The 12,016-nt window shown below is 36.4% G+C and overlaps 1 protein-coding gene across 1 annotated transcript; it reads left to right on the top strand.

Annotated features, from left to right (window-relative positions):
- Nucleotides 1-7,067: 7,067 nt before the first annotated feature.
- Nucleotides 7,068-9,245, top strand: MYF5 (myogenic factor 5). The gene is made up of 3 exons (XM_088453726.1): nucleotides 7,068-7,697; nucleotides 8,384-8,456; nucleotides 8,674-9,245. The coding sequence occupies exons 1-3, from the start codon at nucleotides 7,203-7,205 to the stop codon at nucleotides 8,865-8,867; spliced, it is 762 nt and encodes a 253-aa protein (XP_088309852.1). The 5' UTR covers nucleotides 7,068-7,202; the 3' UTR covers nucleotides 8,868-9,245.
- Nucleotides 9,246-12,016: the final 2,771 nt, after the last annotated feature.

Consider the following 12,016-nt stretch of genomic DNA (forward strand, 5'->3'; position numbering starts at 1 on the left):
ACTAGGTGACTTTTCTTAATCTGCTCAAGTGATTTTCTTCGCCTTTACACATCCTTAATGATCTTTAAATATCTATGTGCAAAGCATTTACTGCTCTCTACAAGCTGCATTTGGGAGTCCCGTTATCCATCTGTTCTCCATATCTACCCTTTAATGTAACAAGTGGATTGGGTGGGCGTATAAATAACCTACGTTATTTGGCTGTTGTCCAAAGCACTTGGTCCAGTGGCTATTTAAGTGGCATGTGTGCCATAATAAACTAATCTGCACCACAGAAAACATTCCATAAAATAATGCACATACTGATAGTTCATCATTTCACAATATGTATTTTAAGTATATATGTTGTTAAACATTATTAATTACTAGCACAAAATAAGTAGGGAAAAACTATATTATAAAATACAAGTAATTATTGAATGTATTTCCTATAAAAACTGCACTGGTTCTTTTTGTCATCTAGAAAACAAACAACAAAACCGAGAACATGTAATAATGTTGATATTCTTTTCACCTATAACACTATTTATAGTGCAATCATAATTGTTCTTCTTTCTAGAGCCTCATGACAATTTCTGCATGTTTGTATGTTCATATATTGGTGTGCAGCACTGTATGGAAAACATAAATAAATAAAAAAAATCCCCAATTATTTTAATGGAAAGAATAAGTCATTCAACCAACTTATGTCAAATTTTCTTTAATATGTAAGCTGAAAGCCCCCCCAAATATAACATTAACAAATAGTATTATTTAAGAAAAAGGTAGTATGCGGCTCAGCTCACTTAATTAATGGTAATTAATGCAAAATATGTACTACTATAATTTCCTATTCTATATACACATCATATATATACATATATATATATATATATATATATATATATATATATATATAAATGGTAATGATTCCGGCACTCCTTGACTGATGAAAATTAAGTAGGGTGCCTTCCGTAATAGGTCAGTGTGCTTACTGACCATCCACATATAGATCCAAAGCGTTGGCACTACCAAATAAATCACACTAAAACATGTTGTTTAAGGTACAACGTTTCAGCGCTTTATTGCACTGTTTTCTAGCTGTATGTTGCTTGAAAAAAGCGCAATAAAGCTCTGAAATGTTGCATCTTAAGCAACATGTTTTAGTGTGATTTATTCGGGAGTGCCAATGCTTTGGCTCTATATATATATATATATATATATATATATATGCTGTATGTATGATGTACAAATAGAATAGGAAATTACAGTACTACATATTTTGCATAAATTAAGTGAGCCTTTTCAGTTGTCTGTTTTTTCATGTGTTTTATATAAAAACGCTTATAAACATTTATTAGGGACATTTTATTTGTAAAATAGGGAGGATACAGTACTGTATGTCACGTGACTCATTGTGAAAGTATTAAATTATTAAATAAATACCTACTGTTGAGGCATCAATCGCACAGAGAAGGTCTGACTCATACAAGGAACTTGTGTATCATTAGATATTATATATGCCTGTGGACTCATACAGTACTTTGCCAATTGCTAGTTGCTTTAATTGTACAGCAGTAGTACATTATTTCCAGTGTGTTATAATTATAAAATTGTGTACTTCATACACAAAATATTAATTAATTTCATGTGCAGGAAGATAGTCACCCAAAAAATAGTAATGAAGAGCCTGACACCACAAATTTGTTACAAAATGTACATGTTCAAGATATTATTTCATACACAAAATAATGTAAACAGCAGCAGAAAACATTAATAACAATCCAGCCATTTTAATATGTAGTGAAGAATATAAATTTACCAGATAAATAATATCCTCCATAAAGAAAAAATAATACAATAAATTTATAGTGAAATTTAGTCAAACAATATAGAAAGTCTAGAAAAAAAGTGAAAAATTGTATAAGATAATCATTGCAGTGAGCAAATAATATTTTTGATACATTAAATTATTTAATTTGTCGGGATTTACAAACTACAGTGCATATTTTTGTAAAACTTCTCACCACAATGCAACAACTTGAAATAGAGGGTAAGAAAAGGAAACACATTCCGAAATACGGCATATTCCGAAATACAGAATTATCTTGGCATGACTGAGATAATGAAACCTTTGATTTTTGCTGGTTCAATGTACACAAACTTTGTCTAAGGCACAAATTATTAAAAATATTGTATAAAATTACCTTCAAGCTGTGTGTATAAGGTGTATATGAAACATAAATGAATTTCATTTCTGTACACAAACTTTGCTTGAGCCACAAAATTATTGAAAATATTGTATAAAATTACCTTCAAGCTGTGTGTATAAGGTGTATATGAAACATAAATGAATTTCATTTCTGTACACAAACTTTGCTTGAGCCACAAAATTATTGAAAATATTGTATAAAATTACCTGCAGGCTGTGTGTATAAGGCGTATATAACACATAAATGCATTATGTGTGTATATTGGGGACCCATTCCCAAGATATTTCATTATGATATGCAAATATTCCAAAATACGGAATATTCCGTTATCCAAAATACCCCTGGTCCCAAGCATTTTGGATATGGGAGACTCAACCTAAAAAAAAATTGTTCACTGAAGGAGGAAAAAACTACTTATTTTAAAAGCATAAAGACAGTCTAAAGAGCTTAAGTTTCAGTCCACAAACAGTAGTTCACACGCTTCCATTTATACAAATATCTATATTAACTGCATAGAAGTTATATTTCACCCAGTTACATGTATGTGTTGGAACTAATTTAGCTATAAAAGTGTCAATTTAGTGAAATCTAAATATCTAATATATCAGTGTATGAGTGATCCAAGAGTAAAAATAATAAATGATTTACTATAGGTAATTGACACTGATACATAAACATTGAGAATGGCTCAAGTAAGGGGTTACACAAAGTTTTTCCATTGTACGTTTTTGTTCATGTTTCCTCAGTCTGTAGCAGGAACTAGCAACTCCTTGTATTCCCAGAGCTGCTAAAAGTATTCATCTCTTTGATCTCCCTTGGGAGTCAGAATCCAAGCAGAAACCAATGTCTTCTTCAGCTGTCTTCCACACACATTCTTCCTGCAGCTATAGCAGGTACTAATTTGTTTGCTTAAGTGCGCAGGATTCTCAGAGCCCAAAGGCAGCAAACGTCTCACACGTTGGACAGCGAGAAGTATACACAACACAGGGCTACCGAATTTTAACTTCCTCCCCCTGATGGGAGTCAGGCAAAGAAGAGGTTAAATATTAAGTAATTGTCTTTATATAGAACTGCATCAGAAACTCAGATGCATGCAGGTACTAAGGTGTCCTCATATATTATAGGAGTCACTTGTCTCTACTGATTGCTTATCACCTAATTGTGGTAAAATTGTATCTATGAACCGCAATGTGTGAGGCTGTACCACAAATGCTCATTTGCGATACCAAGTACACATTTCTGCGCAAGTGCCTACATTTACAGTAATGAGTATAGACTTGCAGATTACAGCATCTGCGGGGATGTAAAAATGTATGTCAGCTGATCATAGGATCATCGGTGTTGCTGGATAAGGGCAAGTGAGATACATACTATATGTGCACTTAGTTTTGAACTGCAGTGAAGAAACAAGACCTCAAGGTGCATATAGGCCCACAGCCTTTGCCAACCCTGTAAAATGATGGAGATTTGTAGAGAGGGGTGTATTTACTAAAGCTTCTAAAACAGACAAGTGGTGATGTTATCCATAGCAACCAATTAGATTATATGTATCATTTTCTAGAATGCAATTATGACATAATAGCTAGAATCTGATTGGTTGCTATGGGCAACATCACCACTTGTCTGTTTTAGAAGCTTTTGTAAATCTACCACTGGGCATTATGTGTATACTTATGCTAAAATACACTTTACATTTATATTTCTGCCAGAAAACATATTTCTCGACTGCCTTGACAATTTCTCACACTTTTCATTAACTTCATTTACAGAAATTACGTAAACCTAAGCAGAGGGAAACTGAAATGTGTAAATGAATAAATGGGGTGGTCCTACATTGGTAGGTTAGACTTTGATATTACAGTTATCACTATTCATATCCCACACATTTTCTGGAGCAGACTGCTTTTACCCAGGCAATTCCCAGGATAGTGAAACAGGCATGCACATTGAAATGCACTTTGTGCACATAAAGCAGAATTGTGGTCCCGCAAAATTACTGTTATATCCTTTTCACTTTTTAGGTTATTATTTTAGGAATTTATCAAACTTGAAAAGAGATATAATTGTGAGAGCTATATTACTAACCAATCGGCTTCTAACTTTCATTTTACAGACATTGTTTGAAAAATGACAGTTAAGAGCTGATTGGTTGGTACTTTTTCTCTCACAATTTTATCTCTCTGCAAATTTTTTAAAATACCCCTTAGTGCTTAAAAGGGCTTCATATTTGTCCCATGCAAATATTGATTTTATTGTACTAGTCCAACTTCTGCTGATACTCAATAGGTATATTTCTATGCATTACTGCATTATACTCTGGTAGACCTAGTTTAATAGACTTTTTGTACAGCATATAAACAAACAAAGACTTGAATGATGTGCTAGTTCCGTATCATCAGACTAGAGATGATGATGGTGCTATGGAGGGCTTGTAGGGCGTTGTTTCTGTGATAGCGTGTCAGACTTAGTACGCTATGACAGGCTACATGCGTCGTGTCCAGACCTTGTTTGGGTGCACTGTGATCCCATTTTCAGCACTTCAATGTCCAAATCCCAGAGGCACAGATTCTGCCCCATTAACTGACCTTGTAGTTGCTGTTTTCTTTTGCCCCATTTAGTTCCACTTGCCTATTGCCTTAGTTTTGCTTAATTTGTTTGGAGATCAATTTACAAAAGAAAAGGGTGATCCCTCAGGGACACTCACCACACATAAACCAGTGACACTCAGCGGACAGAGATTTTCTGCTTCACTTGTAACTTCAAACATAACTCCAACTCCCCAATTTATTACTTAGGAAAGAAATTATACTTCCCAAGTACAAAATTAGAGGTACAAATATAAAAACTGCTAGTTTACACGTAACTGCTGCTTCAGATATAAAATATTCAACACGAAATACACATGCTGCAAATGTATTCATGGGAAAACCAGTTGCTTAATAATATACAGTATACATTAATTATTGCTGTATTTGTTTTTTTTTTAAATCCCCTGTACTGTAACACGTTCACTGATATTGAAAATAAATTCCGAATGTGTTTATAAAACTATATATGCCTTTCCAAATCCCAATACAATTGCTATTATATAGCACACATTTGTACAGCAAACTTAGAACAAACGTGTTTGCTTCAAAACATTTCAAGCAAAACATCACGTCATTGTAGAATTGCTGATATCTCTGTGTCAGCTGTCATAATATACAATAAAGTTGCAGAAATTGAACTCAAAGTACACAAACAGAATAGCGTCCATGTAGAATAGAGTGTGGGTGTAATAAATATATGGGGGGGTGGGTTATACACAATTGTGCAATTTTAGCACGCTTCTAATATACCTGCTATGTCCAGTATACTGAAACTTATTTATAATTTTATGTTCTATTACTTGGAATGGTATCTGCTTGCACCTCTTAACTTTAAATTATGTGTTTTGTTGTTGGATCTCAAAATTGCCCCAAAAATTTAAATTGGTAGCACACTAAAAAATATATATTTTATATATATATATAAATATACATATATAATTATTATATATTGTACAAACACATGATAAATTGCACATTTATTTACAAAGTCATTAGCAAACAGGTCACACCAGTAACTTACAAAAAAAATGAACACGTTTGAAAGGAACCAGATATAAAAACAGAATGTGCTAAATAAATATGTTTATACTCACTGACTAGGAAATGTTAGCAATGAGAATACAGCGAAAGATATAAGTATTCTTCCACTTCACATTTATGCACCATATCATTACAGTTTTATCATTTTGCTCACAATACTTAACAGCTATGAGCCTAAAATATTACAAACTTGTAAAATGACACTATCAGCTTTGCCCTAAAAATACATTTTCCACATGAAAGGCATTATAGGGGGCGACAATATGATTACATTGTGGATGGGCATACACTAAAGCTTGATATGTGAGAAAACCATGCACTGAATTGCCGACATCCTCTTTACCTTCCTCCTTCCTGAACCAAATGTGCCCACCAGCTCAATGTGACCCAAGTGTTGTTGCACCTTGGCAGAAGCCTGCTAATGGCTTCATTACCACTTTAATTACCCCTAACAGCTCCAGTGATGTGCTGCAGCTTTTGGGAGACTTGTCACTGAGTTGTGTGAACTGGCTGAGAGATCCAGGGGTGGAGATTAACTAAAGCAGCTGGGACCCATCTGGAACTGAGCAAGAGAGCAGCTACTGGTACTGTGGGGATACCAGAAGCTCAGGTACATTGCAGGTTCATGGCAAAAAATAAATAAAACTAAATTTTAAACAAACACAGGCAGCCTATAATTTTTGCTGTAGAAAAAGGCACAATAACAATACAAAAATGTTGAGCTATAACATCTCAGTGTATTCACACAATAATGTCTTCTATAATAATTATGAACCATGAAATTACAACTTTTTGCTCATTATCCACAGTCTGCATCATTTCACACTATTCTCAGATATAGCCAGGCTTGAAAGAAAAAAATTATATTTTGAATTTAAATGTGCATGGTCAAATGAACTGATAAATTATCATTTCAACCTGTACTTGTTCTGCATCAAATACCTGTTGCAGGGTATGTTCTTCAAAAAAACAAAAAAAAAAAACACAAATATCAAAAAAATAAATAATAACTACTATATAGTTTAAGTTGGAAGCAGCCATATGATGTTCTTCTCTGCTCATATAAAATAACCTAAAACAAATAGTAAAGTGTCAAAAAGTCAATAAACTGAAACCAGACTTTGGGGGAGGGAAGGGCTTTCTTAGACAGCCCTCAGTAGGGGGATGTTTTGGGATATGCTAATGGATATTAGTCTCAGTGGACCAACCTCCTTTAAAGGTGATATATATAAAGCTGGTGCTTCAATACAAAGGCACTTAGCCTAGTCTTACTAATTATTGAGGAAATCAGCCAAACACACTCCAAAGCCATTTCCTGAGCCTTTATCACTTCAACCTGAGCCAGCATTTTCTGTCATTCACTAGCACACAGAGAGGCGAGATGGTGGATAGTTGCCATTTTTCCCCATCTGAATTCTTCTATGACAGTTCTTGCATCCCTTCTCCGGAGGAGGAATTTACAGATGACTTTGAGCATGAGATGCCTGATTATGGAGCGCACAAAAAGGACTTCCAGGAATCAGATGAAGAGGAGCATGTGAGAGCACCTACAGGTCATCACCAGGCTGGCCACTGTCTCATGTGGGCTTGTAAAGCTTGCAAAAGAAAGTCATCCACTATGGACAGAAGAAAGGCAGCTACCATGAGAGAAAGGAGGCGACTGAAGAAGGTAAACCATGCATTTGAGACTCTCAAGAGGTGTACTACTGCAAACCCCAATCAAAGGCTGCCCAAGGTGGAGATCTTAAGAAATGCCATCAAATACATAGAGAGCCTGCAAGACCTGCTAAGAGAACAGGTAGAGAGCTATTACAGCCTCCCAGGACAGAGCTGCTCTGAACCTAACAGCCCAGTGTCCAGCTGCTCAGATCGCATGGTAAGTAATATCATATATATATCATTAGTGTCATCAACCTGTGACGCTGACATACAGATGTATGGTCATCACTATTTACCCTTACATAGTCTATATGTCATTTATATGTACAGTATGTATGCCTTAATTAAGTGTTGCATGTAATAAGTACAGTGTATTGATATGCTGGATGCATTAGTACCACAGTAGTTTATTCAGTTTGCTGTGTGATTTAAAGATGTAACCAGCACTAGTCACTGCAGGGGAAGGTAATAAAGATAGAGGCACTATAAAGATTTGCCATGTAAGGTATTTATGAAGGGAGCGAGTAAATATTCCCATGTGAAATGAGCCCTCAGGAACTGTGTATTACTGCCCGCTGTTTATATCTGCCAGGTTCTGAGAAACTGTGGGGAACAAAACTCTCCAGTTAAATTAGTGTGGCCTCCCCCGGCCCCAATTCATTCTTCATGCTTAACATGTTACACATTTTTGTGAGATTTCAATTTTGCTATGCTGCTCATTTTACAAGAAACCTCAGAATTACCACCAGTTAAAGTCATAAAAGCCTAGGAGTCTTTTAGCACACATTTAAGGTGTTACACAAAGTGCACAATCATGTGGCCCACAGACATTTGCATTAAACAGCCTTTAAACTTGTACTTGACTACCAGAGATCTTATTATCACTTTATTTTTCATTTTCAGGCGGAATGCAGCAGCCCGCAATGGTCCAGGAGAAATAGGTTTGATAATGCCTATTGTGCCGATTTACCAACATGTAAGTATTTCAAATATGCTATTATTTGTTAACTACAAACAGGGTTAGGAAATCATTAGACATCCACCTGGTGGGTGTGCTGGGATGTATAGTTCCACACCAGCTGGAGGTCCATTTTGCCTACATCTGCATCTCCACATATCAGTTACTGTTGAATCAAACTTTGCCATTAATTTGAAGATTAATTAATACATTTTAATTATTTTTTGCTCTACAGCCTTTCCTACAAACAAACTCACAGCACTCTCGAGCCTTGACTGCCTGTCTAATATAGTGGATCGAATCGCTTCCTCTGAGCAATGTGCTCTCTCTCTACAAGACTCCATCTCCTCGTCTCTTTCCAACAGCACTGACTCTCTGCCGAGCACCCCTGAGACCCCTGATTCCAGACCAGTGTACCATGTGCTCTAAATTCTACTAAAGCATTCCAGCTCAAGTACCTAAAAGACATTTCCTTGAAATCGAAGGATCACTAACACTTCCTATAAAGAAGTGATAAAAATATAAATATTGTATACAGTACATGAAGGACATTTTTTACATGCCTAAATTATATTTCTACTTTGCTACATATTTAACTGGACTTTTGTTTGTGGCAATTAAGGACATTTTTTGTGGCAATTAAGGACAGCAACAAAAATGTATTTAAAAACTGAATTTCTTGTTTTTTTTTTTATTGAATTATGAACTCAAATGGCATTTAGCACACTGTCATTTAGAAATATCATTTTAACATAAATGCATGATAGCCACAAATGAAAATATTTGTTTTTGTAAAAACTTCACTTTTAAGATAAAATTGAAGTGCATTACTTTCAAGAATGCGTATTGTAATTTGTAACTTGGATTATAAAGATTTTATTTAACAAAATATGTGTCTTACTATTGTAGTATCCTCTCACAATATTTATGTTTATATATATATATATAAGGTATAATACTCTTGGGTAAACACATTTTACTGTTTTATAAATAAAATAAAAAAAAATATATATATAAATGTATATATATATATATATATATATATATATATATATACACACACAGTGTATATGTATATATATATATATATATATTTATATTGATGTATATAAATAAACACAGAGCACTCTGAATAATACCTCAATGTTGATAAAACTAGTCTATTTGTTATGGATGACCACGTACCATGGAAAAAGTTCATTTGCAAATACCATAGGTGTCTTCAAGTACCGAGGGTGAGATGTATCAAGCCTTTGAGAGAGATACAGTGGAGAAGTTGCCTGATAAATGACAGTTACAAACTGATTAGTTGCTTTGGGCATATTCTACACCTTACAGTACAGTATATCGGTGGAAGTTTTCATTCATCTTCCCATGAAACACTTCATTTTCTATTCAGGCCTTTACAGATGGAACCAAATCATAGTTTTTAAGATTGTCTACATTGGAACAAACTCCCTCTTTAATTATCCTCCAACCCAATGTACCAATTTCATTGGTTCTCTTACTTAGGTCCCATAACGGTGTGAGCAGAAGGCAAGCAAGGTTTTTCTACTGTAATAGCCAGAAGTGTGTGCAGAGAGCCAGAAGCCAGAAGTGTGTGCAGAGAGGACTTCTGCCCCATTGGCTGAAAGCTTTCTGACCTCCCTACACTAATACAGTTCTTTCTGGCGGCTACTTTAAACAAAGTAATGTGGAGGTTCAAGGGAAGAGCTGTATTAAATATTATGAGGGGTAGTATGTTTTTACAGGACAAGCCTTTTAATTATAAATGATACAAAGATTTACTGTAAGTCATCCTAGTTAATTTCATTTATCCCTATATAGCCTATCGGTTAAAGCTGGGGGAAGTCTACTTATCATGGATTGCAGTGTTACAAGTACTGCAGTAATCCTATTCAGGTTGGTGACAGGAGAAGATATTAAATGAATATAGATAAAGCGCTATGTTTTTTCACATGGCTATAGAATTACAATATTTTCCCTTATTTTTAGCAAGTGAACTGCTTAAGTCTGAGCTTTTAGTTCCACCTCAATTCATGAACTGGGTAACTGTGTCGCTCATGCGCAGATTACCTTAGACTGGCCATGCAAAGGGTAAGATCATTCTTTCTGATGCCGGCCAATATCGCAGAGACTGTGTTGGGGACATTTTATTACTAAGTTAAGATTTTTTATACAACAATATGCAGCCATAGAAAACCACCCCTATCACCTTTGTGTTAACTAAAAAGTCCAAAGACACATTATTACAGACCCAACCATACTTTAAATGTAAAAGTGCTAAAAAGAAGCATAGAATGCTACTACTGTATTTCATCCACTTAAATAAATACTAATTATAGCCATTGGGTTTACACAAAGGGATAAATGATTTCTAGTTTTATATCAGTTCTAGCCATGTGTACAACACAGAAAAGCAGGGCAGATCACTGGCTCAGAAGACTTGAGTTTATATATCCTTAAGGTGCGTATGCACTAGGCGATTTCTTTGAATGATGTGCCGGATTCCGATGCATCAGAATGACAAATCGTCAAAGCCACAGAGTGTACGCTCTATATAAGGCGGTGTGCGCTCCCGTGGGGTCGTCAGCTGCATCATCAGGTCGGCCTACATGCAGCACATCTTGATGATGCAGCTGACGACGCCATCCAGGGGGATGTGCAGGGGCTGACATATCGGGCGCTCGAGCACCGGATCGTCTAGTGTGTACTGGCCGCCCGATATGTCGACCCGTCGGCGATGGTGTCACCGGCTGCATTGCGTCGTTTGAAAGTCATCTAGTGTGTACGAACCTCTAGGTTACATCAATGGCTTCATCAGGAACTAATCAAAGCTTAAGAATATTATGGCAGCTCCACTCAGCACTATCACATATCCCCCTAGCTTTCACATGGGCCCTTATATCAAAATGTTATATATTCTATGGATATAGGGCCTGATACAGAGATGAACGCTGTTAGTACAGCAGCTATGTCTGTGGACGAAGCTATTGTGGAAAAATATGGCAATGCTGCAGGAGGCGTCTTGTGAAAATAGACGGCTCCTGCCGGCATATGTGATCTGCTGATGAGTCTGAATACGCAGCAACGGATCACTCTGCGTGACCATCGGTCATCTGAGTATCTTTCAGTTAGGAACAGACAAATCACAGGTGCACAACTCCAAATTACTGATTATATATAAATACATTATGCAATAAAATTTTGCAATCAATAGAGGTTTTTAGCATAATCATGGCCAAGGTTATGGGCCTACCCACCATATCCAGGCACACTTGCCGACTTCTAGCTCCCTCCTTCCAGGAGGGAGCTGTCGGGCGTCCTCAGCAGGGGGGCGTGCCACATCAAAAGGGGGCATGGCCCAGAAAATGGGACTCGACAATGGGGGCGGGGCATGGGCATGACAGCGCGATATCAATGCCGAGATAAATGGCATTGTGAAGCAGGGGCGGGGCCACGATGACGCGATTCAGCGCGAATCACGTCACCGCCCCCCCCTCGCTGCTGGGGATTATACTGTATTCGCGGGGGGGCAGATAGATCGCCGGGGGCCGGGAGGCTTGCCTACCTTTCCG

Source organism: Taudactylus pleione, unplaced genomic scaffold (assembly GCF_031769625.1).
Source record: "Taudactylus pleione unplaced genomic scaffold, aTauple2 ptg000040l, whole genome shotgun sequence".
Classification (NCBI taxonomy): domain Eukaryota; kingdom Metazoa; phylum Chordata; class Amphibia; order Anura; family Myobatrachidae; genus Taudactylus; species Taudactylus pleione.

Bases quoted from the DNA above. Each gene is read 5' to 3' on its own strand.
- MYF5 (XM_088453726.1), top strand. From the start codon at position 7,203: ATGGTGGATAGTTGCCATTTTTCCCCATCTGAATTCTTCTATGACAGT. The intron at 7,698-8,383 runs GTAAGTAATATC...TTTCATTTTCAG, and splicing joins CCAGCTGCTCAGATCGCATG to GCGGAATGCAGCAGCCCGCA. The intron at 8,457-8,673 runs GTAAGTATTTCA...TTTGCTCTACAG, and splicing joins TTGTGCCGATTTACCAACAT to CCTTTCCTACAAACAAACTC.